General features: G+C 46.0%; 1 protein-coding gene across 4 annotated transcripts in view; it reads right to left on the bottom strand.

Moving 5' to 3' along the window:
• Nucleotides 1-20,674, bottom strand: part of TSPAN2 (tetraspanin 2) — a 43,892-nt gene extending 23,218 nt beyond the window's left edge. Inside the window, exons 1-2 of one of the 4 annotated variants that reach the window (XM_063651627.1) lie at nt 20,484-20,674; nt 3,962-4,064 (exon numbers count right to left, since the gene is read on the bottom strand). In XM_063651627.1, the coding sequence (XP_063507697.1) occupies nt 3,962-4,064; nt 20,484-20,552 (172 nt within the window). In that variant the 5' untranslated portion in view covers nt 20,553-20,674. Of the gene's footprint in view, nt 1-3,961; nt 4,066-20,483 lie in introns of those variants that run through there. The other 3 variants (XM_063651638.1, XM_054457498.2, XM_063651635.1) reach the window with 3 other exon arrangements.
• Between the last annotated feature and the right edge of the window lie 1,839 nt (nt 20,675-22,513).

The following is a 22,513-nucleotide window of genomic DNA, read 5'->3' as shown; positions in this document are numbered from 1 at the left end:
AGGCCGAGCCCTACCAGGAGGAGCTGGGAAGCCCTGGCTGACTGCCAGCCCCAGATGCTTATCCTCGGCCTGTAGTTTCCTTATTCTGCATGGTGCTAAGTTTCTATGATGACCCACTTCTCTGAACTTTGAGCATGGATCGTGAGTGCCTTTACCACCAACCACTCTGCGCTGCCTTAGGGAAGGGAGGTGTGGTGGATGAGGAACGAAGGGTGGGTAAACCCATATCATGCCCTGTGACACCAAGAGCAAGCAGGAGGATTCAGGCCCTGCTGTGGCCTGCTGTTTTCGCTGCCCAGAATCCACTTCTTTTTCTCTATTAGGTAAAGGGAACTCCTCCATTCTCAGCCCATGTGGTTTGAGAGGGCTGACTCACCTCCAGCTCCACGGTGGGCATGAAGCCCAGGCATATGCCCACAAGCAGCTGTCCACAATGATAAGTTCGAGGATGGGCACAAGGTCCAACATTGCCAAGGAGAGTTAGGCCTGGGACGTTAGATGGACCTGTGGGAATGAAAAAAGCATGTTCTACTTCTGGAGTCACTCTGGAAGTGGAGCCTAGAGCCACTGACAGCCGTTTTATCACATGGAGAAGAAACCTGCCTAAGAATGGAGCCAAAAGAAAGCAGGGCCAAGAGATGGCTCCAGGCTGGACTCTGGTCACATCATCTGAGTCCCTGAGACCAGTATTAACCCTTGACCTTTCAAGTATGTGAGTCAATAAAGGTCTGTATTGCTTCAGTCAATTTGAATAGGTGTCTGTGATTTGCAATACGAAGAGTCCTGATAGACATGTCCATAAAGATATGACATAATAAAGAATTCCTCATATCTCAGGCAGTGTGCGTATTGTTTGGTTTAGATTAGAAACAAAATCAGGAATGTGTGTGTAGAGCCAGTTCAGCCTCTGGCTCAACACAGGAATCTCCTGAATGAAACACACAATTCTGATTCTTGCCACGATAGTGGTTAAATATGACATGAAGGAGAGCTCACTTTCATCTATGGAAGTCTATTCAACCTTTTGATGTATCTAATCATAAAGGTTTTTATGTGGAACTGACACCTAGAGCTGTGAAATGGTTATCAGCCTTTTGTTTCTAGAGAAACACAGACTGAGGCTGCTCCCAGGGAGGTCTTCCATCTGTAGCACCACGCAATGGCCCCTCCCTCTGATGGAGCAGGGGCCCCTTACTTAGACCTGTAACTCAGGTTTCCATCAGAAAGTCATGAATTATTACTGAGAGGCTTGACTCTGCCTCTCACTCATCTCTTTTGCCATTTTAATTTCTTCTGTCCCTGAGTTTGATTAGGCAGGCTTAAAAATGTTTAATAATGTTTCTTATCTTTCTGTTTCTTTCTTCTTAATTCCTTCTGCAATCACTGTGGGTTATACCCTAATTTGTCAGGCCTGATTATATCAATAATCTGCCTTTTTTTTTCTGTCCTGGGATTCCCCTTTCATTCTACTTCTGCCATAATAATCTCTTTAAAATGCAGTGCAGATCATACCCTAACCCCGGCCCCAAATCATCCTTCTACTGTTTACCAACTTAACCATGACATTCAAAGGCCTCTATACTTGTCCCCTCTCCCTCCCCAACATTCCAAATCCTACTGCCCACTATGCCCCAGTCCTCAGACTCCAAGAGAGCCCCTGGCCCTGCCCAGCTTGCTAATCCCTCCCCACAGCCATTCTTTGTGCATGCCTTCCCCTCAGCCTTTCCAGTCCCCATTTTTCCTCTTCTCCATTGATTACAGCCTGGTCTTTAAAACCTAACTTAAATCCTTCTTTCCTTACCAGTTTAGAATGACCTCTAATGCACCCACTGCAAATACCACTTAGCTGGCATCTAGTCACTTGCTAATTTTTATTGTAATTTAAATTGTGAAGTCTATGAGTCTTTTCATTTATATTAAAAGTTACATGGGGGCAGTTACAGAATTCTTATACATTTTTGTGTGATGGCAGAGCCCAGGACTGTGAATGCTGGCCAATGGATTATATTTAGGTTATACTGATAGGTTGTATTTTTTTGTCTCAAATGCCCTTGTCCTGTGCATACTTCCTGGAAACCATGTGGATAGAAAGGAGCATTTCAGTTTTGTGTCTACAGCAGATTCCTCTGCTTTTTCCTTGTCACAAAATCCTAATCTTGTCAAAGTGTCACAGGTCCTGTGGGGGGCCCAGGCCCCTCCCCAGGCCCCTCCCCAGGCCCAGGGGAGGGTATGAGGGTGTGAATATCAATTAGTCAGAGATCCAATCATAGCAATTCGCTTCTTGGCCATGATTGGTTTAGGCATGAATACAGAATGCAATTTTGACTAATAAGCTGCCAGGGGAAATGTGTTGGGAGATTGTGAAAAAGGTTTACTCATTCAAAAAAGGGACCATATGAAGCGAAATTTGCTTTGTTCTCTTTTGGATGTTGCTGTAGGAGAATATGATGCCTGAAGCCACTGCAGCTATCTTTTAAGGGGAGATGTCTAAGGACACTGAGGACAGCAGAGAGGGGGAAAGAACCTGGGCCCTTGATGACTTTGTTCAGCTCTGAACGAATTCTGGAAAGTCCCTATCTCCAGACTTCTTTTACTATATTTCATCACTGTTGAGATGATTTATTTTTTGGTATATTTTAACAATGCTGAAATTAGAATGCATCTTTTACGGTATGTCATAGCTAAACTGGTAGCATTTTTTCCTTTCTTAGTGGAACCTAAAATAATTGAGTGTTTTACAAAGAGCCACATCTAAGATTTCCTGAAATGTGGAATGTCCTTATTGTTATCCATCTTTAGTAGGTTTTCTGCTACTCTCCTCTAAAAGTATCCTAACTGACAAAGCTCTTTTCCTCGCAGGAGGATGCTGTGTGGGAAGAGTGTTTGTAACAAGAGGCAGCACAGCTGCAGGCAGGCCCTTCGGGAGGATGTCCCTGCTCTGAGTAGGGCCTGCTCTCTCTCTCTCCTGGAAGAGACTCTACTCTTCTTGTGATTTAGAGCAAATGACCTGTGCAGGATGCTCCTCCTCCCCGCCATAGAGGTCACCACAGCAACTGAAGCTTACTCTATGGCTGGTGCAGATCCTAAAACAGCCAGTATATGGGGGTGCCACCTCTAATGACAATTGTCTTGGGCTTTTTGAAATCTCGAGTCTTAGTCCACTTAGCTGGGGAATGAGAAAGGCCACAGGAAATGCTAGAAGTAGGTCAACTAATCCCCGGGCAACAATGCTCAGCCCCTACTAAGAGCACTGCCTTGGGGGTGGAGGCTGCACCCCACCCCACACTCCTCACCCCTTCTTACTGTGGCAGGGGCAGAGCTATTGCCCCTTCCCGCTGGAGCCTCTTCCCAGGGGCAGCCCTCTCATCTCCTCTCCCTCCATCCCTCCTTTCCCTCATTCGTCTCTCTCCTCCCCTCCTCTCTGCAGTTCCTAGTCATGGAGAGACTGAGATTAGCACCTTCAAACTGTATTTTAGTTATGTTTTTTCCTAGACAATTTAAAATATAAGATCACAAAATAAAATCCTACAGGGGTCCTGTGTCACCCCAGATGGACTAGTGAATGACACACTTGTGGTGTACCCACTTTACTCCATGGGCAATAGGGAGTTTTCTCATTCCTTGAAATAAATTTTAGCTGCATTTCCTTGAGACTTCTTTCCTTGAAACAAAGCACAACAGGCTGCTCTTACTGGCCACAGACTCCCTTGATTTTGGAGAGCTGAGGAACAGACCGTGTGAGGGCAAGGGGATGGGGTTGCAACAGCCTCTCTACCTGTCTCCAGCAGACAACCCGGAGGGCTACATCAGTGCACAGGGGCTCAGGGGTGGCTCCTTTCAGCCTCTTTCCCTGCCTCTCTGCCCTCCCCCTCCCACCAAAGTTCAAGTGCAGCTTCTACTCTAAGCCTTTGCACAGCCCCATCTACTCTGAGCTGGAGCTTAGGAAGCTGGAGTCACTCACCCACATAGAAATACTCTGGGGACTTGTCCTCTGATGGTAACTCCTTTATGGCACCTCCGAACCGAAACCATAGTCCAAAAGCAATGACGGCCGATCCAGCCAGCTGGAAGGCAAATGACACTGTGTTTACAGTGGAAGGGGAAAGAGCATGCACAGATCCGAGAGCAGGCTTTAGGCACAGGATGCTGACGAGGTCACCCCTTTAGAAATCACTTAGACCACCCTTCCCATTTTATAGGGGAGAAAATGAAGGCTCAGAGAGGTGAAGTGATGTGCACAAAGCCCCTCAGGCCCCTGATGTGACATTGGACTGGGTTTTTCTGATTCTGAAAGCAGGGTTTTTCCATGATGCCAGGCTGCCCTGTGGTTATGGGGCACACACAGCACAGCCAGGGAGGTGTCTCAAAAGCAATGTTCCAATAACATTCCCTCTGGAAGGCATCTGCCCCCTGCCTTTTTGTCCCTTGCTGGGCACGTCGGATCTCTTCACCCACACCACAACGAGAGGTGACTACGTCTCAGCTGCCAGGTCACCAAGAGCAAGATGAACTCCAAGACCTGGGGGAAACCCACTTTTCTAAATGGGAAGAAAATATAGCAACCTCAACCTCAGAACCCACCCACACCTCATGAGTGCACAGTCCCCAAATAGAAAGTGGTTTTAGGGGCATCTGTAACCCTCTCCCCCCATCCTATATGGTCACTGCCCTGACTGGGGATGGTTTTGCTGGTAGGGAGATAGCCTAGTCTTTTTTTTTTTTTTTTTTTTTTTTTTTTGGTTGCTATTTTGAGTTTCCATGGAAAGTGAGAAAGGAAAAAATAATTTTCTGAAAAAGCGTGGTCTGTGTGCCGTGTGGCTCATGGAGAGGCTGAGTGGCTGGCGCAGGCAGTGGCTGGGCAGGCTGGCAGCTGGTAGAGTCATCACCCGGCTTCCTTTTCTTCCCTACTCTGAAGGCTTTTGTGAGGCTCAGCATGGAAGTTGGAAGCCCTTTCTGCCATCTCAGGACTGTCACTGCTGCGTGCCAGCAGGCTCTAGCCACGGTGTTTTCTCTCTACAAACACCACTCTCGAATTTCACTGTATCAATCCATCAACTGATATTTACTGGGCACCTTCTGGGCCCAGAGCACCATGGGAAAGTAAGCAGAGATATAAAAATAGCCTCCTAATTCTGCTGGCCCATCTAGTTGCTGTTGGGCTGCCCTAGCCTACCACTAAATGAACAATTTAGAGGCTTCCCCTGCCCAAAGAGAGCAGAGCACACACAGATGCTGGGAACAGGAGCATGGAGGATGGAAATCAGAGGAGCAGAGGTCTAAAAGGAAAAATCGCACCAGAGACAGCATAGTCCTTTTTATACAGGAGACTTCTATCTTGCCAGGCAGCTTATAAAGGACCCGGAACTAGCCTTCTGGACGATTTGGCTGGATTTCTATGAGGACTTTATCCCTCTTCTCCTTCTATCTCCCAAGGCCAATCCCCTTTGTGGCCAGCTTCTTCAGAAAAGAGGTGTGACCTCAGTGAGGAGGAGTCAGAGGGGCAGAATTCTACTAGCTGGACTCTCCCTTGTGGAGTAACTAAAAGTTTCCAGTACTTAGAGGAAAGCACTAATTGGATAATGTGAGGGGCAGCTAAAGGAACCGGGATCAATCAGCTTTTGAAAGACGTCTGCATTAAAAAAAGGGTGGCATGGCATGGAAACATATTGAAAGGAGTCTTGCTAAAACATTATCTATGGAGGGCAGGATTCCAGGTGACTTTTTTCCTTCTCAGTATATTTTCTAAGTTCTCTGCATTAAGCGTGTATTTCTTTTGTAACTTTAAAAATATATTTTTAAAGTGTTACACGGTAGTTTCTATGTGCAATCCAGAAAAAGTGGGGAGAGTCTTCTTGGGCCATGCTTTAACTTGGGAGGACACCAGCTTTGAGGTCCTTGCTGTTCCTGTGTAGGAAAGAGAGCAATGCCCTTGGTCAATCACCTAGGTTCCTCCTAGGAGCATTTGGAGGCTGCCTGGGACAAGTCTGCCCAGCAAAGCCTCACAGGCAACCCTGCATGCCCTCATCTCTGTGGCCACTCAATGGAAAGACAGTTTCCAAATACAAAGCAAGACCTATTGACAGAGGCATCAGGCCAAAGCCAGCAGCCACCGAGCAGACTGTGGAGGAGGTGACTGGTCCCAGGGACACCCCACCACGAGGCCACATTTTTGGAATCTCTGTACACAAACTCTAATTTATAGCTGTCTGGGATTATCCTCCCAGACAGAATACATTTGTCCAGTTCTGGCACAGATGTGTTTGATGCATAATGGAAAATTAAAAGAGAGGTTGCAATTTAAAGCCACTGGGCAATGGGAAAAAATCTGCGCTTGCTCATCCATGCCCCTAACCCCAAACCACATGGGTTTCCTCCTGGGTCAAGGAAACTGTGGCTTAGCTGAATGTCATCACTGTGTGGAAGGGAATCCTCCCAGCAGGCTGCTGCCGGCTGTGTCAGGGATGCTGTGGGTAAGGACCTGGCCAGGACTGATGCTGCTTGTGACAAGAGACAGGGTGATCACTGCTTTGGAAAGTGGCATCGGCACAGACCACACAGCACTTTGGTCCTTTTTAACTCACCATTCCTGTAAGATTCATGGAATGCTCTGTGTTCACTGAGCTTTGGTTGGTCTATCACACACTAGAAATTGCTTGAAAAAAATTCACACCAGTTCCAGTCCAGTCAGGAACAAAGTGAGCATGTCAGTGTCACTAAGTTCTCAACATTCCCTGTATTCCATAGAGCTGGAGGAAATGGTCTCCCCAAAGACCTGAAGGAAGTCTTCAAACTCTCTAATCCTAAATGTTAACCCAATGAGGCCAAAACTGCCTCATGCCCACATTCTCTCTTCTCCCTTTAATCTCAACCCATCTTTTGCATTCAGATATAACATTGCACCTCAGCCAATGTTAAAACAAATAAGAAATGGGAGGCTACCATTTTTTTTTAACCTTTCCTTCTTCTGCCCCCAGCCACATCTCCCTTCCCTGTCTTTCTTCCTTGCATGTTTATTAAGAATAAACTACGGTCCAGGCCAGGTACTGTGTGCTCAGTGTCAGGGAAACGATGATGAAAAAGGCATGGTTCATAGTCTAATGTGGTAGATAGTCACATAAAGTACTAAGTGCACTATAATGCAGGAAGTGTGCTGCAGAGGAACAGCGTGCACACTGCCAAGGGATTGGAGCAAACTGTAGCCACTGGCATGCAGGAAGAATCATTAAATTTTGATTTACATCTTGAAGAATGAGTGAGAAGTCACTGGGCAAGGAAGGACTGGCAGCAGAGGCGAATTCCAGGCAGAAATGGCAGTACAGAGGTTCATTTCCTTACCTCGATGCGGTGTTTGTTAAGGAGAGTCTGGGGGAGGTCGGAGGTTGGGGCTTGAGAGGGTGTGGGACAGACTATGACTCGGCTTCTACTTTGCTTGCTACCATCTTGGAAAGCCCATAGCAAGGTCTGTCTGAGGGGAGGAGGGACAGCAGCCCACACTTTGATGGAAACCATCAGGAGCATGAATGTCACCTGGAGGTCAGACATAGCAAGGAGCCAAAGGGAAAGGCTTGAATGGCTGAGGACCGGAGACAGGACACCAGGGGAGTGGACGTGGAGAGCTATGAGAACTACGAAGTCACTGTACTCATTGAAGAACTTTGCTGAGGGCTGCCCTGCTTCCAGGACCAGCGCCAATCCCCGTGCCTTTGGAACAATTACAACTAGAAACGTTGTTGTTTTTCCGGAAATGGACTTTTTCATACAGAAGCAAAAGTTGGACTTTGATGTGAATCCTTTAAAATACACTTATTGAGCAACTATTATGAGTCAGAAGCCAAGGTTTCAGAGATGAGGAAAGTCCAGTCCTTCTTCTGGGGCTCAAGGAGACGCTAATCCCCACTGGGTGGCCCAGGAGGGAATCCAATCCTGCAGGTGGGAAGTCAATCCAGAGGCAGCCCACCAGAATGCATGTGAGAAATTGCCAGAAAGCACCATTTTTTTGAGTCCTCCCTCCCTTTTTTTTTTTTGACAAGGTCTCACTGTGTCACCTAGGCTGGAGTACAGTGGTGCCATCACAGCTCACTGCAGCGTCAACTTCCTGGGGTCTAGTGATCCACCACCTCAGCCCTCCAAGTAGCTGGGAATACAGGCACACACCATCACACCAGCTAATTTTTGTATTTTTTGTAGAGATGGGGTTTCACCATGTTGCCTAAGCTAGTCTCGAACTCCTGGACTCAAGTGATCTGCCCACCTCAGCCTCTCAAAGTACTAGGATTACAGGTATGAGCCACCATGCCCAGCCTCATCATTCATTTTCTGAGTACCGGTTGTATGTGAGGTACTCAGAGAATGTGATAAAATAGTATTTAAGGGCAAGAGTGTACCAACCGTTAAAAAGAGGACAAGAAAAATACTTAAAAAAAAAAAAGAGATAGGAATGCAGGGAAAGGAATAGATAGTGACAATAATTCCAAGTCATTAAATAGGGGATCATGACATATGGTTATAGTATGTATTGTCATGGGTAAGTTCTTTCAGTAGCTAACCATATTCCAGAGAGTTTGGAGGACATGAAATTGCAAATTGTAAGCATATGTCTTTAGTGAAAACAATGTGTGTTCTAAAACTCAAGAAACAGAAGAAGGGCTGAAAACTTGATTAGAAAGCATTTAAAGCAAAGTGGATGGACAAAAAGTTTTCTTTAATGATGGCTATCTGCCAAAAACAAGTCATCGTGCATGAAGAAGAGCTTGCTAATAGATTTCAATTTTATTTTACTGTACTTACTTCCATTTTCCTGGGATTGCTGATGAGATGTCCTATCTTGAGGACATATTTTTTCATTTTAAAAAAAGACAGGTTTCACAAATTGCAAACATGGTTCCTAGGCAGGTGCTGCGGTTGGAGTGGGGTGGTGCTGAGATGCAAGAATGCAGAGATCATTCCCCATTCTGGCCTCCCCAGTTTGCCCAGCTGTCTTCCTTTTCCTGGAGGTTAGCCAACCAGATCACCAAGAGCAAATACCTGCTATCCACTTTCTAGTGACTAAGTCCAGCAAAAAAGCCCCCTTTTGGGGTAAAAAGCATCATTTAGGGAAGTTCTAGACAGCATGTGCACTTATACCTAAGTGGGAACCACAGGTCCTGGCCCTCAGATGCTCCAGCTACAGTTTCAGATCCTTCCTGCCCCTGTGGAGGTCTCTGTTCTTGCTGTTCCCTCCTCCCCCTCCCCCTAGCTGACACCCATTCACAGCTCTAACATTAATTCCTCAGGGAAGCCTACCATGACCTAGATAGGTACCTTCTTTTATATCTCACATAATGTTTTCTACTTAAATATGTCCATATTTTGTAAATTAAGGCCTAAGCTCTGTGAGGGCAGGGACAGGGTCTATATTGCTGTTTCCCAAACATAATACCCTCTGCCCTGCAGAGTGGGCTCCCAATAGACATTTGCTAAATGAGTGAATGGAGGACCTTCACAAAGATGCTATAGACTGAATTGTATCCCTCCAACCTGCAAAATTCATAGGTTGAGGCCTAATCTCCAGTGTGAGGATATGTGGGGTTGGGGCTTTGGGAGGTAACTAGGTTTAAATGAGGTCATGAGGGTGGGGCCATCATGAGGGACTAGTGCCCTTATAAGAAGAGACACCAGAGAGCTTGCTTTCTGTCTGTCCACCATATGAGGACATGGCAAGAAGGTAGCTGTCCACAAGCCCTCACCAGGGAGCCCTCACCAGAATCCAACCTGACCTCCAACTTCTAGCACCTGCCCTCTGACTTCTAGTCTCCAGAACTGTGAAAAATAAATTTCTGCTTCAGCCACCTCATTCTGTGGTATTATTTTTTTAAAATGTCAGCTTGAGCTGATTAAGACAGGCTGACAGGAGCAATTGTGAAAAACCTCCTTCACAAGCCTCCAAGGGAATAGTTCACAAAGTGCTATTTTCAAACTCATCTGCACCTGGGGACACTGCAGATACCTTGGAAGGCACTGTGTGAACACACTGTTGCATATGCTCAGCAAAACACATGCCCCAGAAACAGAAAACAAAACTAGAGCACATAGTATCAGTTCTGTGTTTTCCTAAGCCTGCAGGAATGTGTGTTGTGCACCATCCACGGATACAAAGAATAAATCTACACAAAGTAAACCTACACAATGTATACATGCCTTCCACTGGCAGGGGCATATGAACACAATACAATTATAGCACCACACACACACACACACACACACACACACACACACACACACACGTGCATGCTGCACTTACATGAAAGAATGAACAAAATCAATTCTGTATTCTTGCTTCTCCAGGGTGAATACCAACTCATTTGCAATTCTCTTCTTTGGGATGAAGTCACAAAATCGGAAATGATGCTTCAACCCTAGAATTTTCATTAAATGCTTTTAAGCTAATACTTGCTCTTGGTGGCAATTCTCATCCCCGTTGGAATCACATAATGAGCACTTATGATTCTTGATCTGATTGTAAACCCCATTGTGATACCATAAGGGTAATGGAGTCTCACCCTCTTAGCAGGCAAAAGTCAGAAGCACATTTGCTCTGGAAGATGATCTGAATTTTCTCAAAGAGGAAAGCCAGCTCCCAAGATTTTGATTCTGTTATGCAGTAAAAGCAAGGCAAGTATTCAGATGGCATTTCTTCAAAATCAAGGGTTTTATCAGAAAAAAAAACAAGAATTGAATGCCATACGACATCCATGTCAAATGGTCTCTGAGGGACCTCGCTACCTTGGCCTTCATCAGGACCAGGTGAGTGGGAACTGAGAGGCAGGACTGTGGCAGCATGTGGAGATGAGAAGGCTGTGTTAGTCTGGAAATGCATGGCAGCTCCTTTAGTTACCAGTGTTTCTGATCTCCCCATTATTTTCCTCATACCATTTCCTAAGAAAAAGCTCACAGTAAGAAAGACTTCCTTCAGGTAAGAGTATATTTTATAATCAACCAATGCTTAATTCTCTGCACTGATGGAAGGGTGCTGCGATTCAGGCCACAATAAAATCAGGAGTGTTCCATTCATCTCTGCAAAGAACACTGGGCTATACATTTGCGCCAGATGCACCTTCAGTTTGTTTAAATTGTTATAAAGTTAACTTGCATGGGTCAACCAACATTGCTGGGGGCAGTTTAGAAGTGCTGGAGAAATATGAGCTCAGGGGAAGGAAACTAACTTGGGATGAAAAGCTTGCTGCAAATGATAGAGCAGATAATTTACATATAGACAGTGGAAAGTGTGTTGTTTATTCAGCGATTATACATAATGTCTTTTCTCTTAAAAATATAGGGAGGAGAAGGAGATTAAGGAACATCAAGAATTAGGAGAAAGACGATGGCTGTGTAGTTTTCTTGCTTTTTATTTCTTTGAGACAGGGTCTTACTCTGTTGCCCAGGCTGGAGTGCAGTGGCCTGATCACAGCTCACTGCAGTCTTGACCTCCCAGGCTCAAGCGATCCTCCCACCTCCTCCTCCCGCTACAGGCATGTGCAACCATACCCAGATAATTTTTTCTATTTTTTTGTAGAGATGGGGCCTTACTTTGTTGTCCAGACTGGTCTTGAACTCCCAGGCACAAGTGATCCTCTTGCCTCAGCCTCCCAAAGTGCTGGGATTACAGGTGTGAGCCACCATGCCCAGCCTATGTAGTCTCCTTTATACAGCAAAATGAATGTCATAGACTACTGGCTAAGGATTCCAGGGAGCAGATGGCTTTCTTAAATGAAGATCAAATATGTACAGAACTAAAATCCAGTCTACCAAGTCACAGAAGTGAACTGAACTCAATGTCTGCCTTACTTACCTCATCAAGGGGATAAGCCCAGAGAGGAAAAAAGTGGTCTTTTCTAGGTTCAGTGGACCTCCTCCTTGGAACACCCAGCTGGCTCTCATCCTAGGTCTTCCCTCTGCATATATAATCACTTATCCTGGAGGCCTCAATGACTACTGTGACATCTCATCTATACAGAGCTTTACATAAGCAAAGACAACACATTAAACAATATTTATTTATAGTGGTTGGGACAACTACTTTGGAGCAGATAAACAATTCTTAATTATTGATCAATCAATAATGACCTTCATCCAGTTTTAGTTGTTACAGCATGACAGTGGTTAAAAAAAATTTCAAATGGAACTAAGGCTAGATTAGAAAAGCCAAAACAATTTGTTTAGAAAGAAGTTAGCATGGGTGGAATCTAGCAGAAATTGTGAAAGTCTAGCTTGGTGCTCTATAGAGATTTTTCTTAAAAGCCATTTTACCAGGACCTATTTGAGGTCAGGAAGGTGCAGCACTGGTCTGTTTACAGAAGGTTAGATAGACTCTGGCATGAGCAGGGAGACAAAGTCGGCTTCCTGGATGAGTGACAGCAGCTTCCAATGCACCCCTGGCACTGCTCAGCCTTGCTCTGCCACCCCTGTTAATAAGCTGACTCTTTCCCAATCACCATTATGATGTGGAGGACAGAGCTTGGTACACATCCTGGAATATCTGCCAACTGTTCTTCTAGAAATTCACCTCTTCTGGGTGTTCAGAATACATAATGATGCCCTTAGGGTAATAAACACATGCGTGCCTACAGTACATAGGTGTAAAGGAGTTGTAGTGGATAAAAATGGGGTTTCTAGGCATTTGGGTTTGAATCAGACTCTGGCACTTACTGGTCCTATAATCTTGGGCAAGCCACTTAACCTCTCTAACCCCAGCTTCCTCATCTGCAAAGTGAAGGTAATAATAGTGCCTCCTGAAGAGACTAAATGAGTTCATGTTACACACTGAGAACAGTGAGTGCCTCACACTTTGTGCTATTATGTTGGTAGACTTGCTAATGTTACCTTCAAACCGAAAGCTTAATCTTCAAGATAGGAAACATTGCTCCCATGGTTCCAATAATGTGGTTTGCTGTAGCCGTCCTCTACTAATTTTTATTTTAGATCCACACTCCCTTTTTCCATGACAGCTGGAATTCCTTTCGGTTTTCTAAATCTTCTATACTAGAAAGTCAGTGGCCTTTTGTGGAAACTATGTCTCCTCTCTTTAATGTATTTAAGACTCCATAAGAGAAAAATATGAATAGATGTATTTATGGGTGAAAGAATAACTATATTTAGGCTAGGGCTGTCAAGAAGACCTTTCCCAATGATGTAAATGTCCTATATCTGTGCTGTCCAGCATTGTGGCCACTAGGCACCTATGGCTATGGAGCTCTGAAATGTAGCTAGTAGGACTGAGAAAATGAAGGTTACATTTCATTTAGTTTTAATTAATTTAAATAGCTACATGTGATCAGTAGCATAGTCCCCACATTGGACAGTACAGGTCTAGAATTCACAAGCTTGTCAGAGTTTCAATCTTCCTCTCCGATAGTCTGTAGACTTGGAGTGGTTATGAGTACAGACTCTGGGGACACACATAGAGACACAGCTCTGCCACTGGCCAGCTCTGAGACCTGGGCAAGTCTCTTCAATGCTTCAGACCTCTGTTTTCTCATATGTAAACCGGGGATGATAACTGCTACTATTTCATAGGGTTGTTGTGAGGATTAAATTAGTTAATAAATGTGCTTAGGAAAGCAGCTGGCACATAGTGTACATTTATATAGTGCTTACTATTCTTCAAGTTTTTGCTCCTGAAATTAATTTTTTAAATTGTCTCTTGATATATACCCTTTCTCAATTTCCATGTTACTTTTCCTCTGCCTGAAACTGATCAGCAGTGTTCCCAACCTCTCTCCTGCTTCTTCTCCCATATGCCTTAGTATTTTTAGGCATCTCTTTGTACCTGTTTCTGGAATGCATCAAGACTAAATCTGACGCTGAATATAATCTCCCTGATCACAGGCTTCAGATTTTCCAAGTTAGTAGCATTTCTTATACCTTATATTCTACATGTTCCAATAAATTAAAACAATGAAAAGAGCATGGGGTTTAAAGTCAGAAGACCTGGGACATACCACCTACTGTGCCTGACTTTCAGCTTTCACAACTGTAAAATGGAAATAATTACACTATTTCATGAGATTGTTGTGATTCATGATCAGGTGGGATAATGCATATGAAAGCACTTTGTAAACTGAAACATCGTATGGATGTTAATCAGCATTGTTATTTTTGTTCCCAATCAAATTCAAAGGGGATGAAAAAGGCAGGCCAAGGTAACCCGAGGTAATTCATCTGTAAGATGTGCTCCCAGCCCATCTGGTATTTCCATCTTACTGGCAGCATTCTCTCTTTAATTCCTTAGCAACCATGACATGATTTGTTTCAGTGCTCAGTATAGCATCACTTGTTTTAAGGGAGCAGCTTCGCGATATTAACTGTCAAGGTTGGGGGATAGAGGTTACGTTCTCTTTTGTCACACATGGTTGGAGACCCAAAGACACTTCATGGCTGATGTTCTAGAACAACATGGTGAAATTCAATGAACAATGGACAGGTGGCCTCCCGATAATTCCAGAAAGCATCAAGTATTAGCGTAAAAAAGAGACTTAATAAAGGTAAAGTGGTAACTGAAATTAAAAGAACTGCCAAAAACAAGCCAAGTGAGTAAGCCAAGAAGCAGGGCACACCCTGCTTCAGTCAGAAACAGTGCCACTGCTGAATCTCTGACCTCTTCAGGCCACATCTAAAACAGGGGTTCTTAAAGCATGTTCCCAGACCAGCAATACGAGCATCACCTGGGAGCTTGTTAGAAATGCAGACCCACTGAATCCGAATAGAGCTGAATAAGCTCCCTATGTGATCTGTACGCACGTTAAAGTTTGAGAGGCACTGATCACCAAAGGTTTTCCCGTTGCTTTTCCTTGGCCTCCACTTAGTAGCACAGAAGTGGGAAAGGAAATAAACAGATCCTGCTCCAGGGTCAGTGCACACAACTCCCTTAGCTGGAGCCATGCTTAACTCTATTAGGTGCTGAGGGATTGGGAGAAAGGGGATGCCAAAAGGACACAGTCCCTGCCCTCAAGGAGCAAAGACTAAACAGGGAATAAATTCTAATCAAAGGCAAAATGGAGGCTAAATAAAGGCATGAGTGCCTCAAGATCAAGGGCTGTGTCTTAATCATCTTTGAATTCCCAGCACTTGGCAGGGAACGGTAGAGGAAGTGATCTCTCCTTTTGACTCCATGCCCTTGATAAACTCCAAGCCTCTTGCCACCTTGCTTGCTTAGCTGGATGTAAAATACCTGCCTGCTTTGTTGTGCCTTTATGAACTTCTTGGATTATAGATTCTACTTTCCCATTTGTACTTCTAGTATTTAAAAACAACTATTACTAATATGTTATTATTTACTGTATGCATGAACCATACTTATAACCTTACATATATTAACTCATTTTATCTGCACAAAGTTCATAGATATTAGTAGTTTATTATGTCCATTATACCGATGAGAAAATGGAGGCTCAAAGAGGTTAAACAACTTGCCCAAAGTCCCCTAGGTAGTAAAGAGTGGAGGCAGGAATAAAGTCAGGCAGTGTGATGTCAGTATCCACTGCCCAGGTTTTGGATTCCTGGATTTGAACTGCCACACTGCATAGGTCTGTCCAAGGTCTACCGGAACCCTGGGACCATAGCTGTGACTTCTTCAGACTGTCCTCTCTGGTAAGCTCTCTGTTCCTCCTAGCAATTCTAGGTCCACACTAGGGGACACTGGCCCCTGTTACTCTCCTTCCGCCTTGACAAAAATCAGAAATGAAGATTCTCCTCCAGCGAGGCTGAGAACATTCCTATCTGCCTTATGGGCTGGTCTCCAAAGAATACTTTCTTTAGGTATTTTTTCCTAAACCAATGTCTCTGACAGGTGATTGCTCTGAAGTTACTGTTTGAAATAAGTTTGGGAAAGAGTGGAAGGTGACCTCTATAAGATTCATGTGAGTCAAACTTCTTTGACTCCCAAGCCTGCAAGACACTGTCTTTGTTAAATGTACCTGTTAGGCATCCCCAAGTGAAAACCCAAAGCTGTATTAATAATGGTGAGAAGGAAAGGAGGGCAACTTCAGACTTGCCATATATGGAATCTGCTTTTCAACAATGAACAGCTCTGCTTCCTGTGGGTCAGTAACGCTGAGCAGCTAGTGCAGCACAATGATAGGAAAACGCTGACCATACAACAATAAACCAAGGAATAAACAGCGCCCAGGTTTTCCTTTAAGCCAACATATGCGGCTTGGTGGGGGTGTAGTGTTTTATTTATATTGCTATGCAACGTAGGAAAAAAATAAAGGTGATTTCAATGAAAGGCACAGGAATATGCTGTGCTATCTGATCGCAGGTCTGAATATAGACATGACAGATGTTGGGAGGGGTTTCACATTTGACATCAACCACGATAAGAGAAATTAACGTAGTGGGGTTAATGGCTAGGCTTTACTTTGTTTTTAAAAATTCAGTGGTGAGTACAGTCAGCGGCCCTGGGCCAGGGAATACTGTGCTGGCTCTGGCAGGGTCTGGTTGTATATTTATGAAACCAGGAGCACAGCCTAGGGAAACTTAAAGCAAGCTGCCAGAGGAGACTGCAAATTTATCTGTTAAATCGCAGATCACCAAACAGACCCTGCCCCGCCTCTATGCTTACCTCTGGCGAGGTTCTGACTGGAAGGAAGTGCTGTCACCCAGGGAACCCTGTAACTCCGAGGGGCAGGCATGTGAGCTTCTAAGGGTGTGTGTAAATTTATACTTTAGTCACAGCTAAAGTCTGGCCTTCTAGGAAAACTATCCCCCACCCCTTTCCCAAACTTCTCACAAAGCCCTCCAACCACAAAAAAAACTTCAGAAACTTGAGTGGGGCTTTTCTGGAATCAGGTTCCCTCAGTTACAGTGAAGGAAGATATCTAGATACTTTATCCCACACCTTCCCTTAAGTCATGAGGTGCCTGTTTCAGTTGTCTCTTTGCTCTAGCTGCTGCCTCCACCCCACCCCCATGAAAGTGGGGGAGAGGAAGGTCCTTCATGTCCTACTGCATGCCTTCTATATGCTAAGCACTATTCTAGCACTGGGGATACAGCTATGAGCAAATCAGAAAAAACAAAATTCCTGCTCTCAGAGTGTTTTAAGTTCTAGTGGGGAAAATCCACAAGCACAAATTGACAAGATAAGGTGTAGTTATCCTCAAATGAAGACAAATTGCAAGTCACTGGGCAAACTTATATACTATTCCCCACCAAGAAAGGAATCAGGAGAAAGAGAGCTAACATTTATTGAATGCTTCCTATGTGCCGATAACAAAAATAATAATTAACATTTTTGAGCATTTACTATGTCCTAGGCTAATAGGAAGTTGAGGTCACATACTTTATATATTCCCTCTTAATCCTCTCAATATTTCTGTTACTCCAATTGTACAGATGAGAAAACAAGCCTAGAAGTAACAATAACTTGCTCAAGTACACCCTGTTTGTGCAGGCACGCCCTGCTTGGGATCTCTGCACTCCAGACTGATGGCTTCCACAGTCAGATGGTGGCGCACACTCCCCCTTGCTCTGCTCCTCTGCTGGTGGATGGTGCGTCACCCCCTCGCTTTGCCCAGCTCTATTCTACCAGTCCTTCCAGGTTTAGCTTAAATAGCTCCTTCTTAAGGAGAACTTTTCTGGCTCCTCATCATGACTGTGATCCTTTCTCCAAACTCCTTACTTAGATCACATATAGAGAAGGTCAGATCTAACCTCACTGGTTAACACATTGAGGCACTCAAAACTGCACTGCTCCTACTTCCTTTCCTTACTGTGCTTATGGTCAACAGTGTGAAACTTGTCACTTGATTCCACACTGTCTTATTTTTGTGTTGTTCCATATCCACTGGTCTCGTTTCCTCAATGAGATGAGCAGTTTAGGGAACTGTGTTTATATTTATAAATTATTATTTGTTTAATCATTGTTTAACAGAATGGGTCTCAAATTTGAGCATGGATCAGAATTATGTGAATGGCTTGTTAAATTAGATTGCTGGGTCCTTCCCCCAGAGTTTCTGATTCAGCAAGTCTGGGATGAGCTGAGAATTTTGTTTGTTTGTTTGTTTGTTTTTGAGATGGAGTTTCGCTCTTGCTGCCCAGGCTGGAGTGCAATGTGGCACCATCTCAGCTCACTGCAACCTCTGCCTCCCAGGTTCAAGAGATTCTTCTGCTTCAGCCTCACAAGTAGCTGGGATTACAGGCACCCACCACCATGCCCGGCTAATTTTTGTACTTTAGTAGAGATGAGGTTTCATCATGTTGGCCAGGCTGGTCTTGAACTCCTGACCTCAGGTGATCCGCCTGCCTTGGCCTCCTATAGTGCTGGGATTACAGGCATGAGCCACTGTGCCCAGCCTGAGAATGTGTATTTCTGACAAATTCCCAGGATATGCTGATGCTGCTGGCCCAGGAACCACTTTTGAGAACCACTGGTTAATTGAATGTACCACAGTGCTTAAGAGAAGGTGGGCGGCCGGGCGCGGTGGCTTACGTCTGTAATCTCAGCACTTTGGGAGGCTGAGGTGGGCAGATCACGAGGTCAGAAGATCGAGACCATCCTGGCTAACACGGTAAAACCCCGTCTGTACTAAAGATACAAAAAAATTAGCCGGGCGTGGTAGAAGGTGCTTGTAGTCCCAGCTATTTGGGAGGCTGAGGCAGGAGAATGGTGTGAATCTGGGAGGTGGAGCTTGCAGTGAGCGAAGATCTGGCCACTGCACTCCAGCCTGGGCCACAGAGTGAGACTCCGTCTCAAAAAAATAAATAAATAAAAAAGAGAAGGTAGGCTGAGTTTGAGTACCATCCCTGCCACTCACTAGCTGTGTGATCTTAGGTGACTTAACCAATTTGAGCCTCTGTTTCCTCATCTGTAAAAAATGGGGATAATAATAGTATATGTACATCAGGACTCTTGTGAGGATTACGTGTAATAATGAATGTAATATGCTTAGTACTGTCCCTGACGCATTGAAAACATTCAGTGAATCCTTCCAACTATCACTGGAAAGGCTGGTACAATATCAGGCACTAAATAAGCACTGAACCCAGCTTAAGAATTCCTCCTCAGGCTTAAAACTTCTTTTGAATTCATAAGCAGTGAGAATGAAGGTTGTCACTGAGGCGTGACATCTGTAATTAACAGCTTCTGAAATTAAGCCAGATTCCTAAAAAATACAACATAAAGGGTCTTCAGAAAGGCCTCTCCCTATAGTATGCTTGATGTAAATCCCCATGTGTACAAAGGCCGTGTGTATCTTTAAAGTTCAGGAGATGTCGGGGAGGTACCTCCTTCACACCTTCCACTGCTGAAGGATACTGAAGAGCTTGGAGTTGCTGAAGTCACCCAGGCATCTGGGCTAATGGATTGACAGACAAAAGAGGAGCCCATCATTCAATAATTAATTAGTTGCAATCATGGGAAGACAACTTCCCCCAGAGCAGATAGGACAGCCACCTCCTCCAGCCTGGTAGTTTCAAAGCACCCAGGCCCTGGCTGCTCTCAAACCTCTTTATCCAATGTTTTCCCTCAGGGTCTAGCTGAGCAGTTACACTGGCTGACATTCTCTTAAGAAAGCCCAAGAGGAAATGTGCAGAAAAGACAATTTTCAGACCTTGTCTCACAGTCCTCCAGGGCCTGGGACAGGGTATCCAGGGATGTAGGTTTGGTCTAGCTGTAACCCTGTCTCGATAATATAGGAGACAAGGGTCAAGATCCTATCTCTCTGTGACCCATGAATCCTGGGAATGCTGTCAGTTCAATCAAACCCTGCAAAGTTGAATGAGATCATCTCTGGGAGAATTAGTATTTAGCAGAGGCTGCGGCTGGGGGTTGTGGAGAGATGCTGCTGCCCTTTAGAAGCCCTTCCATTCCCCATCCCCTTCTCAGAAGAGAACCCATCACCTCCTTTCACCCAGGGGTACCCTTATCCTGATGCCCAGAAAAAGGACGACCCCCCCCCCACCACAATTTTCACTTCTATCTCCAATTTCCTAAACAAAACCATCACAGCCAGGTACACTGTCCACACACTCGAATGGAGCACCACTCCAGGCAGCCCCAGGGCAGGGGTTTCTCTCCCAACACCTTGGCCAGGCCCTGGTTCCAGCTGGTAGGCAGAGTGAAAAGGGGGTGTGTGCACGGGAGGCTGGAGGGGAACAGGGACCGCCAGGGCCCCAAGTCCTCCGGAGGTGAGGAGAGGCTGGGTCCCCGCACCTGGGGTCACCAGCTGGGAGATAAAAACCAAGGCAGGTGGGGGTTCCTTCCAGGAAAGAGCCACACAGTGTCTCTCCCCTTCTCACCATTTCTCATTGATCAACCTTCTGCCTTCCCGTTCTCTCCCTTCCATCCCTCCCCTCCCTCTTTGTTTGCCTTCTCCTCGCCTCCGCGTTTGAGCACCCTGCCCTCCCCACAAGCGCGACTCGGACGCCGCAGTCAGCAGCCCGGGGACCCCGGCCCCGCGTCCGCCACCCGGCCCCCTGCCCTGCCCGGCCCTCCCGGCTCCTGGTCTCACCCAGAAGAGCAGGTTGAAGCCAAGCAGCAGGTACTTGATGCACCGCAGGCCCCCGCGGAAGCGCCCCATGCTGCGGCCCGGCGGCGGGATCCCCAGTCCCCAGGCCCGCGCTGCGAGCGCGGGGAGCGGCAGGCTCCGGCGGGGAGGGGGCGGAGCGGGGAGGACCGGGGCGGGGCCTCCGGGGGGCGGGGCGGGGCGCGGCGGGGAGGGGCGCGTGGACCCCAAGCGGCGTGGCTGGCGACGGGTGGGGGTGCCAGGGGGTGGAGATCGAGCGGCCCGAGGGAGCACGTTCGCTCTTCTCCCGGACCCAGGGACCACCTTCCTTCCCTCCGGTGGGCGCACCGCCGCCAGCGGATATCCGAGCACCTGCAGGGTGGGAGCGCCCACCGGGGACTGGGGACCCATTTAATCAGCGCCCTGTGCGGAGACCGGTTTGAGGCCCGGGCTATGCTTGAGGGATAAGCACTTGGTCTCGTGGCTATGGAAATCTAGGAAGGTGACCTCGGGTAGAAGAGCTAAGTGGGGTCCGAGGTTGCTCCGAAGCTGGCAGGACCCGTCGCGGGGCACCCGGCTGAGTGTCCAGGGCTGAGGCTCCGTGGCGGGGAGCAAGCGCACAGGCCGCTTCTAGGGGACCCTCCCTCCGGCCCCTCCCCCCTCCTCGGGGGACTCTTACCTTAATAGGCAAGAACTGGGAGAGGGTGCGGGAGGCGGCGCCCTGAGTCCTGAGGGCTGCCCTCAACCCGGCCGGCCAGTGGAGGGAGTCTGACTTCTCACGTCCTGCCGGGTTCCACTGATCGGACGGCTTGGAAGGATCCCAAATTTTCGGGATCTTAATTATAATGTGGAGATGGGAGAAAGGGGAAGGGGGCGGTTTTTGTTTTGCTTTGTTTTTATTAAGTTAGGCTGTTGGCAGGAAAATCAGACTCCCACTTCCATTGACTAAGTGTCTACAATATGTGGTGTCAGACAGTATGGGGGAGACAAGAAAGTAAAATTCGGAGAGCTTATGCATAAATTCAGCAAAATTTTGAGTGCCTATTAAAGGCCAGACATAGTAGCAAGCCCCAGGGACTCAACAATGAGGAGACAGCGAGGCCCAGAACCACAGTCTCTGGTGGTGGAGACAGATCTGTAAGCAAATAAGGTGAGGAGAGAAGTGCTGGGTGCTAGACAGGTGTGCCTGGCCGGACTGCCTTAACCAGAGAAGGCGTTGCTAAGGAGAGGGGCCTGATCCGGTCTAGAAGAGGGAGCCCAGGCGGAAAAGATCAGTCCAGGAAGACAACATGTGCAAAAGCACAGGGCTGGAGAGAACAAGGCCTCCAAGGGAGTTCTGAGAACCGCAGTTAGCCCGAGTGAAGCCTGGTGGGGGCGGAGTGAGTCAGGAAGGCAGGAGGCCAAATCACAGCTTTCAGTCGGCTGACCAATGTGCCAAACTGTCCTTGGCCCCGAGTGTCCCCACGTGCAACATGGAGATAACAGTACTCCCCTCATAGAGTTGTGAAGATAAATAAGTTAGTATTTGTGAAGTGCCTAGAACAGTGCCTGGCACAGATTAAGTACTGCATAAGGGCTTAGTATTATTGTATCACACTCTTATCAGTCAACCATTCAGTTTCTACCATGTTGCCATCTTTGCCTACCTCTGTGTCTTTGGACATTTGTTCGAATATCGACTCATTTATAAAAACGAGTCAAAGACAGAAAAATGAAAGTGCTGATTCTAGTAATAAACATGTCTCCAACAATGAAATAAAGACAAAGATGGAAGTCATTAGGTATGCAGAGAGAAGTGAATCATTAGCTTCCATCAAACACTTATAGTTCTATATCTGTCACCTCTGTTTTAGTATAAAGGAAAAGAACTAAGTTAAAGAGTAGTATCTGGTACATAGAAGGCGTTCAATAAATCAACTGAATGAACAATGATATTATACTTTAAATATATCGTTGAATTTTACATCTCTAAGACAAAATATGTCTAAAGATTATATAGAGGGAAGAGAACCCCTATTGTAACATATACATCTATT

The sequence above is a fragment of the Pongo pygmaeus genome, chromosome 1 (genome assembly GCF_028885625.2).
Source record: "Pongo pygmaeus isolate AG05252 chromosome 1, NHGRI_mPonPyg2-v2.0_pri, whole genome shotgun sequence".
Lineage (NCBI taxonomy): Eukaryota > Metazoa > Chordata > Mammalia > Primates > Hominidae > Pongo > Pongo pygmaeus.
This window is presented reverse-complemented; position numbering and strand designations above follow the sequence as displayed.